The sequence below is a fragment of the Lasioglossum baleicum genome, chromosome 3 (genome assembly GCF_051020765.1).
Source record: "Lasioglossum baleicum chromosome 3, iyLasBale1, whole genome shotgun sequence".
Taxonomy (NCBI): Eukaryota; Metazoa; Arthropoda; class Insecta; order Hymenoptera; family Halictidae; genus Lasioglossum; species Lasioglossum baleicum.
This window is the reverse complement of record NC_134931.1, coordinates 13,729,362-13,749,357: the sequence shown is the minus strand read 5'-3', so window position 1 is coordinate 13,749,357 and position 19,996 is coordinate 13,729,362. Positions and strand designations below refer to the sequence as shown.

The 19,996-nt window shown below is 39.5% G+C and overlaps 1 protein-coding gene and 1 long non-coding RNA gene across 6 annotated transcripts in view; one reads left to right on the top strand and one right to left on the bottom strand.

Moving 5' to 3' along the window:
* Window positions 1-3,558, bottom strand: part of LOC143207100 (uncharacterized) — an 82,834-nt gene extending 79,276 nt beyond the window's left edge. Inside the window, exon 1 of one of the 2 annotated variants that reach the window (XM_076420185.1) lies at window positions 3,040-3,558. In XM_076420185.1, coding sequence (XP_076276300.1) covers window positions 3,040-3,077 — 38 coding nt within the window. In that variant the 5' untranslated portion in view covers window positions 3,078-3,558. The remainder of the gene's footprint in view (window positions 1-3,039) is intronic. The other variant, XM_076420186.1, reaches the window with a different exon arrangement.
* Window positions 196-18,764, top strand: LOC143207106 (uncharacterized). Of its 4 annotated transcripts, none has more exons than XR_013008616.1 (4): window positions 196-10,864; window positions 11,024-15,269; window positions 15,355-15,481; window positions 15,543-18,764. It is a non-coding gene; the product is annotated as an uncharacterized LOC143207106 (long non-coding RNA). The 4 variants fall into 4 exon arrangements; XR_013008617.1 differs by having other exon boundaries at window positions 196-11,349; window positions 15,121-15,269; XR_013008615.1 differs by having other exon boundaries at window positions 196-14,961; window positions 15,121-15,269.
* The last annotated feature ends 1,232 nt before the right edge of the window (window positions 18,765-19,996 follow it).

The following is a 19,996-nucleotide window of genomic DNA, read 5'->3' as shown; positions in this document are numbered from 1 at the left end:
CAATCGAGTGTGACGGACGTTAATACTCTGTGTCTAATGAGGCCATTTAATAAAGTAACAAGTTTCTCTAAATTTCCTGTACTCGTAATCGTGTCCATGTAAACCATGTTTTTGTGCCTGCTGCAAAATTAACAAACCCCGCTAACGACGAAAGGAAGTAATTCATCCTGCAGCTCCCAGGAATCGTGTAGTAGTAATTTTTGCTTTTATAATCTTGGAAATGGCAATTGCAGCGTGGAGCTTTACACATTTGTAGCTCGTAACTATCATCGAAGAATTATCCAATGAAAAACATAATTCTACTGGAACCATAGACAAAGGAAACAGAATTTGACTTGGCAAAAAGTTCTTCGAATAAGCCGGCATAAGAATGTAAACATCCATGAAGTCCCACAGCCGACTAATTCCCCGCTAAGATGACAGCCGTAATACAACTTAATCATCTCACTTTATTTCCACTCAAACAAAGTCATTAAAGAAACGAGTTTCGGTTCAGCTCTTGCGGGTTCGGTCTCCCAGAGACGCGACTCTTTTCACGAACGTTCTCAGCGCGATAGTTAAATACAAAGACACCGGCGATCTCTCGCGAAGTTGTACGCGTAACAAGACGCATAACTTCCATAACGGGGAGGGAGGGGGGTGTAGAAAAATAGTGGGAATTTGTATTAAAAAAGAAACGATAAACTGCAATGAAATGTGGCATGGTCGTTGGGAAAGAAGCCCGATAACCTAAGACATACGGGTTCCAGCGGGTTTATTCGTAATGATTTTTCATGGCCTTCGATAAATCGAGTGCGTCATTCTGATATTCAAATGAACCAGGGACACCGACCGCGAAGATAGGCACGAAGAGTCAGCGCAGGGGGAGAAAGAGAGGGGGAGAGCGCGCGAGAGAGGACGAGCGGAGGGGAGAAAGAGAGAGGGAGGAGAAATAGAGAATGACTGCACTCTCAGGTCCTTTCGTTACGGAGCGGAGCCGCGGTCAATGGCTGCGGTATCCGCAGGTTCAAGGAAAGCGGGCTGGTCCGATTCGACACCGTGTCGTTCTGGGGGAGCTGAACAGGTGACGCGCTCGTGAAAATGCAGGTTAATAGAATACCGTCTAGAAAAGTCTCGGCATTACCGGCATGCGTCCTCCTATACTGAAATCTTCCACAACGTTCGAAAACGTTCTTCCCACTCGGCCACCTATCGACTATCCTGCAGAGAGTTGTACCCATTACACTGGAAAAGCTACGATTCTTTCAGAGCACGGTTCCTCGAAACACCGTGTAAGAAAACTTCATTTCATCAATTTTATTAAATATTAAATTGACGATATTTAATCCGCTGTTACTTCGTAAACAACAATCGTATAGCGAGAAACTTGGACTCACTTTAAAGCTTCGATATTCTACTTTCGCACGCCGTTATTCATTTCTCTCTACGATACTTTTTGAAGCACGTCAAAAACTGGAGACCCATGTGCATTGAAACCTCTGTGGAAACATTAAAAAAATATTTTTGTGATTTTTGAACTTCTACAGATTTGAAGATCGAAACCAGCTTACAACGACACCTTGTAAATTGATGCACGACGTTTTTTCACTGTTTTATGGGACAAAAATGAGGACCGAGTTCGGTATCAAAGTTGTCTAGGGCAAAAATCGATAATGATTAGTAAAAGTGGACGTCTGAAGCTTTAAAATTAGACCAGGATTATTGCTGTACTATTTGTCTTAACGAAATGATCGCTTCGTTTTTCCTTTTTTCTTGGACCATGTTGTCCATTGAATACTAGTTTATTTTTTTAATTTATTTTCTTCCAATTCTTTTCTTTGAGTAATTCCTTGCATCTTTACAATCTCAATAATCACAGATTGAAAACATTAGAACCCGTCATTTCGGCGGACCCCGTGAAACCTAGTGTTAAATATACAATTACTCCAAAACACGGATCAATACCTCGAAGCAGTCGAGTAGAGTGGGTAACGGAATTCAGCTGAAAGATGATGGCAGGTACTAATTTCCTTGGTGAAAGGTAAAATTTGGGATCGAGAAGGTACGAAAGGCGGTGTCAACAGCCGATCAGATTCCGTTCAGCAAACTGCTTCGAAATTTGGGCGTCGCGGCGGTGCAGATGGAAACGCCTGGCGCGATGAGTTCCGAGCGGTCAAGGATGCCGGGTCGGTGTTCGAAACGGGGACGATAACCGCGGGACATGAAATCGTACTCTAGAAGCGAATTGTTTCGTAGCAGCCGGGGCCGTCTATTGCCGCAACGAATCTCATTGTTGCCGGCTCTTTCATAAGCGTGTAAACGTGTTCGGAACGCAATTTACACTGGAGAAGCCTTATCGATCACACGCAACGAGTCGGTAATTCTCCCGTTCTCCGCGAACTCGAAGATTCGATCAATTTACCCGTCCCCGGGATACCGTAGCGTCGTGCGGACGCTGCTCCTTCGACAAAAAAGAGAAGGTAATTCCATTTCGAAGCCATTTATCGGTGCTGAAATATTTCAACAAAGTGGCCAGACGTGTTTGATCGTCTTTTTTTTCACGGAGTCGCACGCGGCCGGGAGAGCCACGGAGACGGTCGATTGCACGGAAGCAATTTTGAAAGCCCGTGAAATCGATTTGAGGCACAGGAAGTGGCCGCCGGGTTTCTTTGCCGGCGCAGCGCGGAGCGGCGCGGCGCGGCGCGGCGTTCCGTGAACAAACATTCGACAAAAACCAAACACGGTTAGGCGCGTATCTGTCGATCGTGCACGGTGCACTAGCCCTTGGGAGAGCCACCGCGACATCGACGTCCCTCGCACGATATACGAACCCCGAGGTGGTCCGCTGCATAGCAACAAACCGGCCGATCGATCGGCACCCGCGAGCGTTTTCGGGCAGATTTTCGGAGAGTAGATACGTCGTCCGTGAAGAGAGAACGAAGTGAAAACAGCGTGCACGAGGCGTGGAAATCCGTGGACGAACGGTCGAAGAAGGGTGGGCCAGGGTAACAGTCTACGGGGGTAGAGGAGTATCGATCTTAAAAGTGTTTGTTCCCATACCGGTGCATGAAGGCGGCAGTCGACATGTTATTATCCATGGGGTGGTTCCATAAATCGCAGCGCTTCTGCGGCAGCACGGCTTTTTAACACTCGCCCGTTTTCCCGCCGTGATCCTCGAACCGCTGTAACCCGTTTCCAACCCTTTTTCCACGCGGAAAACGCACAAACAAGGCCGCGCGAACGAGCCACCTCGCACGGAGGGAGAGGAGACCCTCCTCTTTCGAGACTTTGCTCCACCAGATCTACCCAGCACCCGTGCGAACCTTTCGAGCGACGATGCCCGACGACCGTGTATCGCTCCGACCCGTGCCGTGGGAGTAATACCCGCGGAGAACCCGTCCGTGGATGCCGACAACCGTTCGCCAACACCTGCACAACTTGGCAGGTTGAAACCGACGGCTGAACTGAAGTCAGAATGCGCATTCGTCGGTTTCCATGGTAGTGGCCCGATGATGATGGTGGTGGAGTCGCCGGTGGTGGTGGTGGCGGCGGCGAGTACGTGGTAGTGGTGACGGTGCAAGGAGAGAGACTCTCGCTGTTGCCGGTGGTGCCAGTGCCAGTGGTAGAGCTGGCGGTGGTGGTGGTGGTGCACTGGAGGAGCTCCAGTAGCTACGAGCCATGGTGGGGATTGACAGAACAGACGGTCTACCCGGCTTTGGCGCGTTTACAACCAGGTGCTGCCAGGGTACCTAAGGCTCGATTCACATGGCCTAGTCGATGAGCTCTTCGAGATCGATCACGACCGCACGACCTGTACATCCATCCCTACGCTCTCGATTTTTCGAAATTTTTCTTACGGGAATCCACGCGAGAACTTTCCTGCCCCATGCGGATTGATTGTGCAGCTTGGGCGTGGCAGAATTTTCGAGCGCCGGATGGGAGGGGTTATTCGGTGTTTAGGTTTTCTTCTACGGCTCTTTAAACATTGTTTTATGATACTCTTCACAATGATGGTTGTAGATTTTTATCTTCCTGGATGATTAGAAATTTATTTAGAACTCATGCATAAAAATGTGCGCTGCAACTGTGAAAAATCCTCAGTCATGGACTACTAAAGAATGATAAAATTCGCATGTTTTGACTACTTTCTGCTACACCTACTCACTCTTCTCACAAATGCATAAATTCCGCAGCCCAATCGTTAGCTACCACGTTATTTAAATTCGAAACCATCGATGATTGAATGGAAATTCTCTTTTACAGATTAAATCGATCCACTCGTGCCGTTAATATTTTACAATTCCCTGCAATTTAAAAGCATATCGATGACCTGGGTAATAACGAAGTCTGCTGGACATAGAATACTGATCGAATTAAAAAATGCATGAAGCAATTCCACTAGATTTGTTCTTTTCGAATGCCAATATAGCAGGTTGAAAAATAAATATTTTCCCTGTCCGTAACCCTCGAATGATTAATTCGAATACTATTAATAGCAGGACATTATTAAGATTTATAACCGTGATGTACCTCATCGCGACGATTCAAGCGATTTTTTTCCTTTCACCATTTTTCTCTTTCATCGTCGCCTCTCGTTTTGGCGACGAGACGCTCGCTCGCGCGCGCGCGCTGAACTTTAATAACTTTCTTGTAGGCGTCGGACGCGGTTACAGCATCGCGATACAGCGAAACCACGCAAATATGTTTTCCTCCCGGCGTGTCTGCCGTCTATCATGTAATCAGTTATAAAACGATCCGCCCTTTTCCTCTGGCTTTTCACCTGTGCGGTAACCTGGTCGAGCGTGAGCCAACACTTCGCGCACCATGCCGATACGCTCGTCAAATCGGCCAACGAATCTCGGCGCAGGTTGCTCCCATCCAAAATATTTCCTTCGACCGTGTTTGTTCGGCTCGAATCGCGTAGATGAATCGTGGCTAGATAAATCTTTCCACCCATGGCTCGGTCCTTAATTGAAAACGAGATTGTGAACTCTCCGACCAATGATTTATTTCTATTCGAATCTAGCTGAGCCCGAAGATTCCTTTGAGTTTTTATTCGTCAATTTTATTTAACCTTTAGCGCTATATCGGCGACTCTGAGGCACCACTAAATATTGGCTATATCAATAATGTAAAATAATTGTTACGTTATTAAGGGAGTAGACTCCTTTTCCAGGATCGCAAGGGTGCGAAATTCGCTTTCTCATTTCTCTTTTTAAAAACCACGCTTATATTAAAATGCACAAAATAATTTTTTTCCTGGTTCTCCATAAAATACCGATTTTTTCCCAAATTTTAAGCAATCAGTTTAAAATTTCTTCTGTTATAAAATTAGTGTCGGAATAGATAGAAAAATTTCATATAAATTTAAATAAAATCATGACATTAGTGACTATGAAAATGAAAGCGTGGAGCGCTAAACTATATTGATTTATATTTGATTATAATTGTAAACTATATTTGATTTGATGATATTATTTAAATTTATATGAAATTTTTCTATCTACTCCGACACTAATTTTACAACAAAAGAACGAATTGCTTAAAATTTTGGGGAAAAATATAATTAATCATTTAACTGGATTCGGTATTTTATGGAGAACGAGGAATAAAATTATTTTCTCCTTTTTACTGGATTTTACAAAGTTTTTTTTATATATTTTATTTTCTACTTTTATTGTCATCGGAAGCAAGTGTGTATACAAAATTTCAGCAAGATTGGACTGTGGGAAGGGGTTTAAAATTCAATTACAAGATTTGACGCATACAACAACAACACCGCAAGTTAATATAAGCGTGGTAAAAATAGAGTCTCTCAGTAGTCGAAAACGCTAGATAAAAGATCGATCTAGGGCGCTATCGCCCTCAAAAGTCCTATTTTTTCGTTTACGAGGCGTAATTTGCATTATTCGGTCGTTGTATGCTTCAGAATAATGCAAATTACGCCTCGTAAACGAAAAAATAGAACTTCTAAATTATATAATAATATAATTATAATATATAATATATAATAATAAAATGAAAATATCATACAATAGAATGAAAATATTCTCGGTCAGAAAAAATGTTCAGTTTTTGTGTTAAAATAGATCCGAGTGCAAAGGGTTAACTATTTTCTGACCCACTCTATGAGATCTTATCTTGAGATTCTACTGATTGATCTTACCACATATTGGACTTAATACAAATGGCTAATGATATTAATTGATTCATGAATATGCATTTCAAATGTAGTCTCGAAATTTTATACTATAATTCACAAAACTGACAAAGCTACAGCATTTCGAGAATATGACTCGCTATTAGCCAAGTGTGTATCACATCTTTATTATCATAATCACACACAGCTTTAACGCGTTCTTCTCGAAGAAGCGATTTAGAAACTGGTTCCCATGATTTGCGAGTAATGGCTTTTTTCTATCAAATTTTACATATGTATGTAGATACAAGACTGGTTTTGTTATTCTGATACTGTTTCTGTTTCATTCTATAACAGAAGAGAACCATACTCTTATAAATTAATGGGGTCCTGTAAAATGATGCACCACGGGAAACACATATCATAATTTTTTGTAAATCTCTTAGAAGCGTCGCCATGTTTCTGCATTCAACCTTGTAAATTATAATTTTTGGAAAATCTTTTTTGCACAACATTTCGTAAACCAATGCTTCTAATTGATTATAAAAACTCAGATCGTTTGGTACAATTATAAAAAATGTGAATACTTTTACACTCACTGTAGTTACATCATTTTGCAGATCAATTACAAATGATTATTTGTGTGGGCAACGAATTAATTTTTACGCTAATCTAAATGTACATCAAATTCGGATCGAACTTAAATTACATCGATATAAACAAAGTATAAGAACTAATGTCTAAATAAGCGATAGAAGAACATCGGAAACAGTAAACTAGAAAACTCGTTAATCCGTCCCGGTGAACAAGTGAATCGCAATTTCCTTAGAAACTACAGCTTCAGATGATCCCGATAACAGCCGAAGCTTAGGTTCTCAATGCTCTCCAATTTCCTCTCAACTTCTTCGCTGTCTCCTTCGCGTAACAGCTTGTTCACTTAAAAATGTAAGCTCAGCCTCGAACGGTATCATTTTCTCAATCTTCTACTTCTCCATCCTTGCGTATAAATAATTCCGCCGTTGCTAGGCTGCTCTTTGTCCGAATTCCAGTTGACGCAACAAGGAACCGAATGAAAAGATGGAATCTGTGTGTTCAAAGAACCCCGTTCCACTCGGCCCCGCGTAATCCCAGATTTTTCCGTGCGATGACATATGTCCTCTGGATTCATTCATCAAGCGAATCGCCCTTCGTGGCTCCGGTAAGAAGGCAAAGATCGACAGACAGAGAGAGGGAGATGGAGAGGAATTGAGAGAGGTCACAGAGACGGTTTCCTCCGAGCCAACCCAGACCCCTCGTTATTACTTCCTTTTCCATTTAATCCCGTCATCTCCGTTGTTCTTCGGTCTTTGCTTTTCCCGGTCAGTCTCTGGCTCTTGTGGAGCCTCCAGACGAGCTCTGCTCCACTTTCCGCCCCGCGAGACGCATGTTCCATCGACCGGGATCGCACCACCATGCTTGCTGGTCCCAAATCACCAAAATCTCGAAGCAAGTCGCATAGTGAAATCAATAAAATTTGAACATTACGAAATGTTCGGACCAAATTTTGGCATAGATAAGTTACAGAATTGTTTGAGAAAAAATTTGGATCCTTACCACTCGAGTGGTGATTCAAAGTCGCCACTAAAGATTGCTGTACCATTATCGAAAATATTGTTTAGATTATTAAATATGTTGGTATCTCTGATCAATTATTGGGTTGGCAAAAAGGTAATTTCGGTATTTTAAGGTGAATAGAGCCCAATTTTTTTTTCAAGCAATGAACTTTAATGAATAAGATATTCTCCCTTTCGTTCGTTGATCATTTGCCTAAAAGAATAAACAAGAGAATATTTTATTGATTAAAGTTCATCGCTTGAATAAAGAAATTCGGCTTTATTTCACCGTAAAATACCGTAATTACTTTCTTGCCAACCCAATACTAAACATTTAAGTATTGTATGAGGTATTATATCAATTTTATATTCACACAAAGAAACAAAATGAATATGGAATGGAATTATTCTAGGTCGGAAGAAATGTTTTAATTTTCGAGTTGCTCCGAGTGCAAAGGGTTAAGAAAGCGGAAACAAATATAGTCTTATTTTCAGTGGTAGTAGCCTTTATAGATTGAAATAAATGAAAATCGTTTTAAATTTGGTGGAATTTAATATTCTAGCATCTTTTAACATTTTCGGAAGCCATAAACCACCGCTCGGATTTACTTACTCGCGACGGCCGAGTTTCGAAGGCTACGCCCCTAGGCTCGCTCCTCGTGGCGGCCCTAGCTCTCCTAGACGTCACGAATAGCGAGTATGAAACGCGCCTGAGGAGCTCCGAACTAGGACCGCCGCGGGGAGCAAGACGCGCGGCCGGGTCGAGGAGGAGTAGCCTTCGAAACTCAGCCGTCGCGAGTAAGTAAATCCGAGCGCTACCATAAACTCATGAAGATCCGCTGTCTAGTAATTACAGTCAAGACATCAGAAGAATTTCAAGATACTATTTTATTAATTTCCGCCTATTAAACATATTTTAAAAATCAAAATAAATATCTGCTTCACTCCAGCTTGCTGCCATTCAGGTAGAAAATCTTTATTTTGCATGAAGATCTTATCTCTAGCCTAGTTTAGAAATGAAAAATTGATTTTCGAGGTTTCGGACACATTTTGGAGATTTGTGACCACCGGAGGACGGGCTTGAATGCACTTTTGTTGTGTTCCGCGCTTTTTCACCGGCAAGTAACGGCGCGTCGCAAATATTTGGCAAGACCGCCGCTTTCGTAAAAACATTTTGTCCGGATTCGCTCGATTAATTGATAGGCCGAGCCGACCGTAGCCCAAAACTGGTCACAGCGAATTAAATCTCGCTGTTTGCTCCGGGACTCGACTCTCCCTTCATCCGGTCGATTAACTCATTGATTTGCTTGTGATGTTTGCGCTTTGTCGGGAAACTATGGTGTTCAACTTTTATATTTTGCCCGAGCATCGTCTCTTGTTAACGAAATGCTTGTAGTTTGCAATTTTTTAGTAATCCTCGTTATATTTCGATATTGTGCCGTGTTTTCCTTGTTTTTCAAACATCTAACTTTCATGGAACAACCACGATACCCGCATATAGCTCCTGGTGGTACTCGTGGCGTCCAGTGCATACACCCCTGTGTACTATTCAGATCAATTTGGCTCTCCACAATTCGCTTTTAGCCTTCCTACGCTACGAAAGTTTACGAATAAATTTTACACATGTCGTCTATACTATACATCCATAATGTGATACATTTACGTAACTCTTGAACTTAGTTATTCAATATTAAACAAAACTGGTAAATTCTTTTTGTACATTCCATTTTTATACACATGTCCCGTCATTGATTTGTGTTGAAAATTTTCGTTTCTGCAACAACATTCTTTAAGAAAAAGAGTGATATAAGTCACAAAAACAGAAATTTACAGAAGAACCATTTGAAAATTACCTGAAATTACCAACTTTTTTTATTGCACACATATAACCAACTTAGAAATGTGAAATAATTTGTTGTTATTCAGATACTGAGTTAATTGTTATGATTTTTATGCAAAATAAAAATTTTCTGCCTGAATTGCAACAAGCTGGACAGAAATGGACATTTATTTTCTTCCTTAATATGTTTAATCGGTTCGAAATAATATAACAGTGTTTTTTAATTCTTCTAATGTTTTTACTGTTTTCAATTACACCTACTCATTTTCGTTATAAATGCATAAAACCCGCTGTCTAGTTATAAAATACACCACAATGTATAGATTTATTATTATACTTGTTTTCGAAATGAGTTCCGTCACTTTTCTTATGAATGAACGATAGATATCTTCTATATGTGTATTACCGAGATCGAATTAAAACACGAAGACACGAAGCTACGTTATTTTCTTTCTTAACATCTTGAAGAGGTTGAAAATAATATAAGAATGTTTTTAAATTCTTCGAATGTTTTTACCGTTTTAAATGACACCTACTCATTTCTGTTATAAATGTTTAAAATCCTTATTCTTATGAATTAACAGTATCTTGTACACATCTACTACAGAGATCGAATTAAAGCACGAAGACACGAGGCTACGTTGGGCGGAATCGAGAGTGCGAAGACACCGAGGCGACCGAATTGGAACGAGAATCTGTAATCCTCGGTGTCGGCCGACTCGTTTAAAAAGACATAATTGCTTCTGTTTAACCCACCTGATCTCCGCCCATCGGCGCATTATTCCGGTGTAAAATGTCGGTGCGACGTGTATTGCAAAGCAGCGCGGCGCGGCGCGTACACCGGAGCGTCTCGTCGCCAACAATGGCTACATGATGCAAACGCGGCGACGATATTAGCGTTGCATAATAGTTCGGTCTCAGGGCAATTGCATTGGCCTACTCGTGGCCAGCTCCCGAGTTCGAGTACAATTTAATTTGCGAGCGGAGCGCCTCGGCTGACAGCTCCGGCCTAAAGTGCTCGGTGTTCCCTCGGTTTCACCTGGACGACTCCCCCAAGTTCCGGCCTATTCGGATTTAATGCTCGAGACGAAATCAATACGTAGATATCTCCTCTGCTCGTGGTATTTCCCTACGCCGCTCGTTGCTGTGTATCCCTGTGCCTCGCATTTCCGTTTCTCTCTCCACCGTCGCACCGTCTTCGACGAACCGATGTCAACGGCGCGGAAACTGTGCCAATAAAACCAAAAAAAAAATCACGTCGCCGCCGCTGGAAACGTCGAAAGGTCCAACGACGTACGAAATCCAATTTTCAAGGTACTCAGACATGCAAATCTCTCCAGGAAACGGTGCCTAATTAAAAATTCTTGTTTGTACAGACCGAGAAAGATTCGCGAGGAACGTGTTTCCCGCCGTGTATTCTCAACGAGTATCGTTGCTGTTTTTCGTTCTTAATTTAAAAATGTTGTCTTTCAGCTCGATATTGTGACAGAGGTTTTTTGGATTCTGATAATGGGAAATCGTGGGAACGACGGCTGTCGCATTTCTGACTGAAGAGTCACTTCGGAACATCCTATTAGTATAGGGGGTTAGAACTCTTGCAGAAGTTCGAGCCACTTGTCACAATGGTTGCAGAAGAGGCAGCACTCGAATCACTGGGTTTCATATTTTCCATCAGTATGAACAACTGACTCTTGGGAACCGGTGGAATCGAATCTCTACAACTATCGATTGCGATTATGTTTGCTACAATTCTACGTGTTAGGTTGGAGGGAATGTTCTGTCGAATTACAAATAAGCAGGTAATTTTGCTAGTGGAGTCATTGGGGAACAGGATTCGACAGGTTATCTGAAAGATGGCAACAAGCTGTTACAAATAATGGAAATTATATCATTGAATAATATTGAACATATATTTCTACTAATTGATTCAAATGTTTTCTTTAAAATACGCCAGTTACGTTCAATCTAAGTTTTGAATAATTTTACAAGTAGCATACTTCTTTGTCCTTTAAGCGTTGTCGGTTTTTTAAGGGAACGTTCCGCCATCTTTGACACGGGAACTATCGAGCCCGTCAAAATGGCAGATTTGAGATTATTTCTTCTACAATTTGTGAAATTGTAAAAATGTTCTTTTTGTAAAATTATGTAACTACTTGTTATCTTGTCGGATCGATTGTTTCAGTTCGAATAACGATGAACATTTTTATACGAAAATTCTATGTAACTTATTATGGATGAATTGTGACAACTTTTCAGTGTCTCGAATTATTATGTTTAATAGACGCTTAACAAGAGTATGAAATATGTGTGACAAACGACTACCAAGGCTATATGCAGATTTATATTTTAGCTGCATTCGACAAGAAGCACCAGTCGAGATTTTATTTTCGTATTTTATGACCGTGTTTCGCAAATCGTGTTTCTACGTGCTGCTTTGAGTATGGAATTGCTCCCACTCGCACACCAGTGGGTATAACGACCTTTCCGGTGGAAAAAGGGGTTGCTACGCTTAACCGTTCTCATTACTCTCGTGATTCGACTCTGGCCGCGTTTTTCTTTCTTTGAAAATTAAACTGAAATTAAAGGGTCAACGGTTTTCATCCGTATCGAATATCCAGCAGATTTTAGAGTAGAATAATTTTTCTGAATTTTGCATAATATGTGAGGGCTACGATAATAATGATTAGACAGCGGATTTTATGCATTTATGACGAAAATGAGTAGGTGTAATTTAAAACAGTAAAAACATTAGAAAAATCGAAAAATACTATAACATTATTTTCCACCTATTAAACCTATTACGAAAGAAAATAAATTTCTATTTCACTCCAGTTTGTCGTAATTCAGCAAGACAATTTTTATTTTAGCTAAAGATCCGCTGTCTAATAATGATATTAAAATCTTTTGTGTAATAAATATAGCTAGATCGTCTAGATTATCTTTTTGTTTAAAACTTATACGAAGTCTTCGAGATTTTTATTGAATTTCTATTTCTCACAATTAACTGAGACAGTTTTCGTATTACATAAAAAACATAATCGGCGAAGCAGCATCGTTTTAGCAACGACAAAGGCTGTCTTTTCCTAGCTTCCGGGTGTAGATCATGGCAATGCAGTCTTCATCACGCGTCTGAAAAATATATCATTACCTTACCCGGGGACACGTTAGTTACGAAACATCGGAACAATTTCTCAAAAGGCTACAACCCATATTCTGTCTACACCCCGAAGCTGTGTACCAGCAGTTTCGCTCTCGGGATCGCAGTTCTTCGAATACGCAAAAATCTGCGTGAAGCCAACGATCCTGGCTGACAAAATATGTGTGTCAAAACGCGAATCAGAGAGTCAGCGGACTAGATTTTACACGTTTATTATTGCACGTTGTTAATACTGATAATCGAAAGAAGATGATCTACTAAAGTAAAATAGCACTAAAGTTGACCAGTTGAGAAAAATTCTTTGCGTAAATACTAGTAAGTGCCTCTCTTTCTCTTTTGCCCGTTATTAAAAAGAGAGACTCCGTGCGTGAAAATGCTGTTTGAACTTCGTACATTGTGCAACGAAGCTAACTTTTTTTAAAAATAATTGTATTATTCAAATTTTCTAGCCAGAAACACTAAAGGTGGTTACTTTCATATCATTTACTTGCAACGATTAATACAAATTACAAGCAAAGGGGCAAATACAAATGAAAAGAAATTAACACCACATAAAATCTAATTTAGGAACAGAGTAGGTAAATATGTTTGGTGGCTTGCTTGTCCTTAATTAATATGAGAAACTATATCCAGAAATATTATTTCTCACGTTTCCCTGGAAAACGGTCAACTAATGAGGTGAATTACCGGTGCCTCTATCATAATGGAAATACTTTGAACAGTTTAGTACGCGGTCTTGTTCTAACCGGGTTTTATAGCGTGCACACCTAGAGCATCAGTTTGCGGAATTGCAGCGAATCTGTTGATCGCGTTTCCTGGTGGAAAAGGTAATATCGCGTCGAGCGAGTCAGCTAGACACACACGGAGTGATACAAGGAAGACAGTTTTACGAATGACGGTGGCGTTCGTGGCTGAATAACGAAGACGAGGTTCAGTTTTTCCCGAAGTAGGATCGCGTGTGGAAGACACACGGGGGGGAAAAAGAATGGAGGGAAGCAGACTGTACGTGGGTACTCGTGGAGATCGGACCGCGGGACGAGTGGCATTATCCCCGATGGTGTGTTGCGATTCATTCGTCATTGTCCGAGGGGACCCTTTGTGGCAACGCACGGGAATGGTTCACGGTGTGCGCATATACCGAGCTTATTCGGCGGAGAAAATAGTCGCGGACGAGTATCATGAGCGCACGCATGCAGCACAAGTGTGTGGGATTACGACACCCGCTCGCACTCACCGCGCGATGCCGCACTCGCTGCACCGTGAAAACTCGTCGCGGATCGAGTGCGTATGTGGGCCGGCATACCGTCCATCCCGTCGCAAACTAATATCGAATAAACAATTTAGCATCCTAAGTTTCATCGAGCATTTTTTATCATTATTACTATTTTTTTTAATGCTTTAAACCAAGTGTGGCTTATGTAGCATATACAATACACGAACACGTGAACGTATTACATATATATATACATATGTTGAGAAAGAGTAGGAATGTTGGACGAGACGTATAAGAAATGGATCACTGGCACTTTAGTTGTAGTTGCAAAGACAACAGTCAGAATATCCTTTATTAAAACACTTATCGAACTAACCCAACACCACTTAAACTAATTGAACTAAAGAAAGTTAATGAACCGAAGCAAGGTTTTTAAGTAAGCCAGAACATAGGCAAAGACCAGAGAAGCGCAATGATCTTTTTGTAAAGAGCAACGTTCGTGTCGAGCAAGCAACTCTCACGTTTTGAAGTTAACTGACTTCTCGGGAGATCAGCGGTTTCCTCGAAATCAGATCGGTGAGGGGAGAGAGGTGAAGAGGAACCGATATTGTCGCGAGTTGTTATTTGGATTGGGTTAACCCCGTCACCTCTCTCGTCTCTGGCCTAGGAGAGCTCACGTGCCGCCGTTTCGCTCGCGTGATCCACAACAACATATACATATATGATATATATATACATATATATAAATAGCTCTCTTAATAATACATAATTTGTATCACCTCTTAACTTAACTTACAAGGAGAGTGCAAGGCCTTCGGATCACCGATTTAGTTGAGATTTTGTATACTTTCAGATCTCGATCTCCCTTTTACGAATATATACCATTATGTGGGCAAACACTCAATAATTGTTGAGATATTCATAAACAAAGTTTTTTCATAAACATTAGTATAAATACGCTATTGTAGAGAAGGTGTACAACGAATAGTATCCTGGTGTAGTGGCAACCGTGGCAACCTACTAGACTAGACTTACAACTCGGTGGGCTATGGTTCGATTCCCGTCCGGGGAAAAATGTTTTTTTTACTTGTTTATTTATATTATTTATTCGTTGTGTAACATTGACTTGTTTATAAGAGATAACACATTTATTACAAATCAAAGAACAAAAGTTTTAATAAATTATAAATAAATTAACAGAGAGACTATTGAAAGTTACTACAAATGAAGAAAGTACTCAAACAAGCTGTGATGGTGAATTTGTTGATCCTGCCCCTATTTTGAACGAATTATTCAAACTAACAATGAAATATGATGATATAAAAACACAGCATAAGGAAAAATGTCAAGTATGTAGAATCGTAGTAACGTATACATATAAATTTTTTAACACACACACACACACAAATTTCTAATAAAATCTTTACATTTAAGATGTTGGACAATTTAAAACAAGAAGCATCAATTTTGAGGAAAAAAACTAGAAAATCTTACAGAGGAAAGCAACGCAAAGAAGATTCTTGTGGAAGAATATGAACAATCAATTGAATTGTTAAATAAGGTGGGTTCCGAACCAACCTTGGGTCACCACAGTTTTTAAAAGGCACATGGAATATTTCCAGAGGTGCCGGCATTGGGGATTGAACCTGTGACCACGGATCCGCAGAGGTGCCGGCATTGGGGATTGAACCTGCCGACCACGGATCCGCAGGCGCGCGCTTCACCCACTGAGCCACTGGCGAGCCCTATGCTAATAGTTCTAATGATTCTCTAATAACTCTCACTATTGTAATTATTATATTTTAAAATGTATGCTATTAATTATAATATAGGAATCATATACATGATGTGGAGGAACAACATGCAGACACTCTTCAATGGTCTGTGAAACAGATTGAAGATTTCTATAAACAAAAATTACAGCAACTTAACTGTCATAAATGAAAACGTTCATCTATTATGGATGACAATGCTGATGATAGAAAAGACATTGATGAATTAGACTAATTAGAGATTCAAAACTCACATTTAACATCAAAGCTTGTGTGCATTTAGTAAAATTTAACTTGTTACATTAAAATTTAAAATTTTTTGTCATTATTGGGATACGGGGAGGCGCAAGTTAGACACTTGCCACAGGCGCTTCATAAACTCGTTACGGCACTGACATTGGAGACTTCCGTTTGAAAAATTAATGTTGTCCGATTGTAAATCTGATTGTAAAACGCTCATTGTCTACCGCGCTGTGATTCTTTTTACTATGCAATGTTGATATCGCTCTATTATACACTTAATTAGCACGGTGAAGTAGAATGAATAACCGGACGATGCTCCCTTTAGGGGTCGTTGCTTCTTTATCAAGATTTTACAATATTACCAACATTAAGCATGTTGAATACAGGTTTTGCAATCCCAATTCACCCTTTTGCAAATCAATTTCAACCTTTTACAAACAAAAGTATTTTTAAGTAAATTTTTGTAAAAAAATTCAAATTAAATGTAGATTAATTGTTAAGAAATTCAAAATTTTATTCATTGCAAAGATATACATCAAATACTTATTTAGAGTAATTACCAATTCATTAACTTTGTAATGTATGAAAACTGTGTGTAGATATAATGTACATTCATTGTAGCTAATTTCTAATTAATAAATTGAAAAAATGAAAGACATTCTAAATCAATAAATAATTAATTTTAAATATTCTTAATGGGTGAAATTGATTTGCAGAAGATTAGATTTGATTTGCATAAGGGAAAAATTGATTTACATAAGGTTGAATTTGACTTGCGAAAGGGTGAATTTGGAGTGCAAAACCTATACACACGAAGGGTGTATTTGTTAGTAAACAATAGAGTAGAACCTCGCTTATCCAAACATTCAGGATGGTTCGTATTACCACCTCGATTTTCGTCATTATTAATATCCGTAGCGAAGAATGTTTATTATAAGGTTGAATGGTTTCGGGAGATGCATACTTCGGTGTTGTGAGTTTTTATTTGTAGGTGGACACGTAGAAGAGATATGAAGGTGATCAGTATTTTTTGCAAATGGGATCGTATGTTTTTTCCTGCACTACTGAAGCTTTATATTCTCTACAAAAAAGTATTATCTTATTAATATCGAAAAACCATTAGTTAAGGAGATATTTCAATTTTAGTGTTGTTATGAAATCAGGACTCTCTTAATAATGTTGTAATGATTTTATTCATAGAGAGAGAAAAGGTTCAATGTGGCGATCGTTTACATCGCGACATTTTCTGAATCGAGAAAGTAATGATTGTTTTACATTATGTAATAAAACTGGTGGTATGTTATTGCATTCAGTGATACATGTATTCATCCGTACACTGAGAAAAAAAAGTAGTTACTTCAATAACACGCGTGTTATTGTAATTTTTTTACTTCGATGAATATCAATGTATTCTTTCCAATAGTATGAAATTTAGAAGCAAATCGTGATGTATTTGAATTGTCTATCATGAAATGATTGAAAATATTATTTGATTCAATACCGTATATTATTATTCGTAATATTTCTTTGTTTCCTTCAATCAGATATGTTGTTAAAAAATTTGAGAAATGTATTGATTTTTTGTAATTGATAGAAATAGTTAAGTTGTTGGGTGAATAACAGGGACGGTTCAAAAGAAGCAGACAATGCTCAATTCTAAATTTTCTTGACTCAATGATACGAAAATTTCAAAATAATTTTAAACAAATATTGAAGCAAGCATTAATGTGTTTCTATTGAAAGTATCTGACGGTATCTTTTCAATAGAATACGTCACTTATCTCAATAATTTTGCTGCATTTAAATCGATCATATATTATTTATAAAATAAGGAAAACTGCATTGGTTTTTTAGTATTGGCAGAAACATTTTCATTGTTAGTCGAAACCCGACTATGTCAAAACAAATTGAGAACGCGAAATGTAACGTGTCTGCACAAAAACAGACGCGGATATCTACAATATAAATATTATGTAGGTAGTTAGATCGTTTCGGCGTGTCAAAGACGCTGTGCCGCGCGCCGTCTCTTTTTGTTGATACCCGCTCTCCTTCTCGGAGAGCAGTTATACACCGTGTATTATGTAGAGGTATTACGACTAAGCACCTCTGTAAGGTTGACGTTTTGTGATAGATAGAGGTTAGTTCATCGTTAGATATTTCGTTGTTGTTATATATTTTATAGATACATCAGAAGTGGTCGCCCAAAGTGTCGAGTGGTTGCAAAAAAATAATGAACCGTGGAATCTTGTTAAAACGCATTGGGAAGTTACGAATCGCCTAAGGAAAAAAGAATTCATCGCAGGCACGACTGAAAAATTAACAAACATCTTCAATAAATGGCGTGTACTGCATCACCCAGAAGCTTGGAATTTGATGAAATACGATTTTTTAAATAAATACGATTTTTATTCCATCAGTTGCTTTGTTAATTTATTATGTAGCGGCAACTTCCTACATGCGCCACAAGAGGGACAGTAGTCGAAAGACCTTTCCCGCAAGTACTCGGTTCCTCAATGATTTGTACATATATATACAGTCCTCAACCGCCTTCCGACATCCCAATCGTCTAAGGCCGCGGTCACAGTGGCTCCGATATCGGTCGATTCGGCCGACGTCCGGCGCATCTGTCTCGTTTTTCGAGCGTGCAAAAAAGAGACAGAACGTCGGACATCGGCCGAATCGTCCAACAATCGGATCCACTGTGATCGCAGTCTAAGGCAAGGCCCGCTAGATAGCCTTACTGATGAGTCGAGCGGACGACTACAACCAGGAGCCCAACAACAACATCAAGGAGGATGGAGATTCTACTGCAAACCGGCCGAGATCAGTGATGCCAGAATCGGGGACGCGAGGACGCTTCCCCTCCAGCACAGGTTCCCCCTCTCTGACGGACCGTCCTCGCCGTAGCTTCTGCTGCGCACGCGCTACACACGAACGTACTTCTACTCTGCCCGTGTGAGTGCATGCTCGATTGCACGCGCGCTACACAAACAAGCGTACCTCTACCATGTCCGTGTGACTACCTGCTCGACCGAACGCGTCGGCGACGCGTTCCTTCGATTTTCACCAATTTTCATGTTGCCGAAGTTTCGGAAGCACGAGTCGGAAAGTCGGGATCTGGAGACGGCGCGCATTTGAATCCCGGGACGGCGCGGCGCGGCGCGGTGCACATTTTGCTATAACTTTTGATCTAAAAAAGATATCGAAGCGAAATTTGGACTAAATTTTTTTTTTAAAAACCGGGTTTAATGGTTCATCCTAAAATATGTTTTGTATTTCTTAAAAAATTTTTCTCGTTGATTTTTAAAGTTAAGGTAGTCCAGAAGGCCCCCAACACAAATTGATTTTTAGTCGAACCATGCTCAATAAACAATTACGAAAAAATTTATAAATATTCCACTTAATAGCACACATGATTGAGATTTTTTTCAGATTTTTCAGATTATGCAGACATGTTTAAAAAAATTGAAAATCTCGAAACATTCGAAGAAAATGCATATTTCGTATTGAACTTTTCGAGATACCAGTTTTATAAAAATTCATTAGTCCGATATTATTGAAACAATTGTCCTTAATTTTTCTCAGAATTTTTTATAAATTGTATCGTTGTTAAAAAATCAAAATCAATTTTTTCGATACTTCTTTGTTGATGTATTATGTAATACTGAATATTTTTATAATCAGAAAAATAATGTACAGACTTGATAATGCAATATAAAATATTTTATTTACGTTATATTTCAATATACATATGTGCATCACTCCTAACAATTTTGGTAATCACATAATTATTGTAACGACATTTTACATATATCAGGTCGTTAAGTATGAAACTAGACAAATAAAACACAAATTTCAAACACATTTGTCAAGTTTCATACATCTCCGGTTACGAAAATCGATTTTAAATGGTCCCTGCCTTTCTACAACATAACAAAAAAAGAAATTAGTTAAAGTCATGATTGCAAAGTATAGAATAAAATATTAATGTATAACTTTATAGTATAGTTTATACTTATCTTTTCTTTGAAGTCATTCTCTTGAATCTGCTAATATTGATT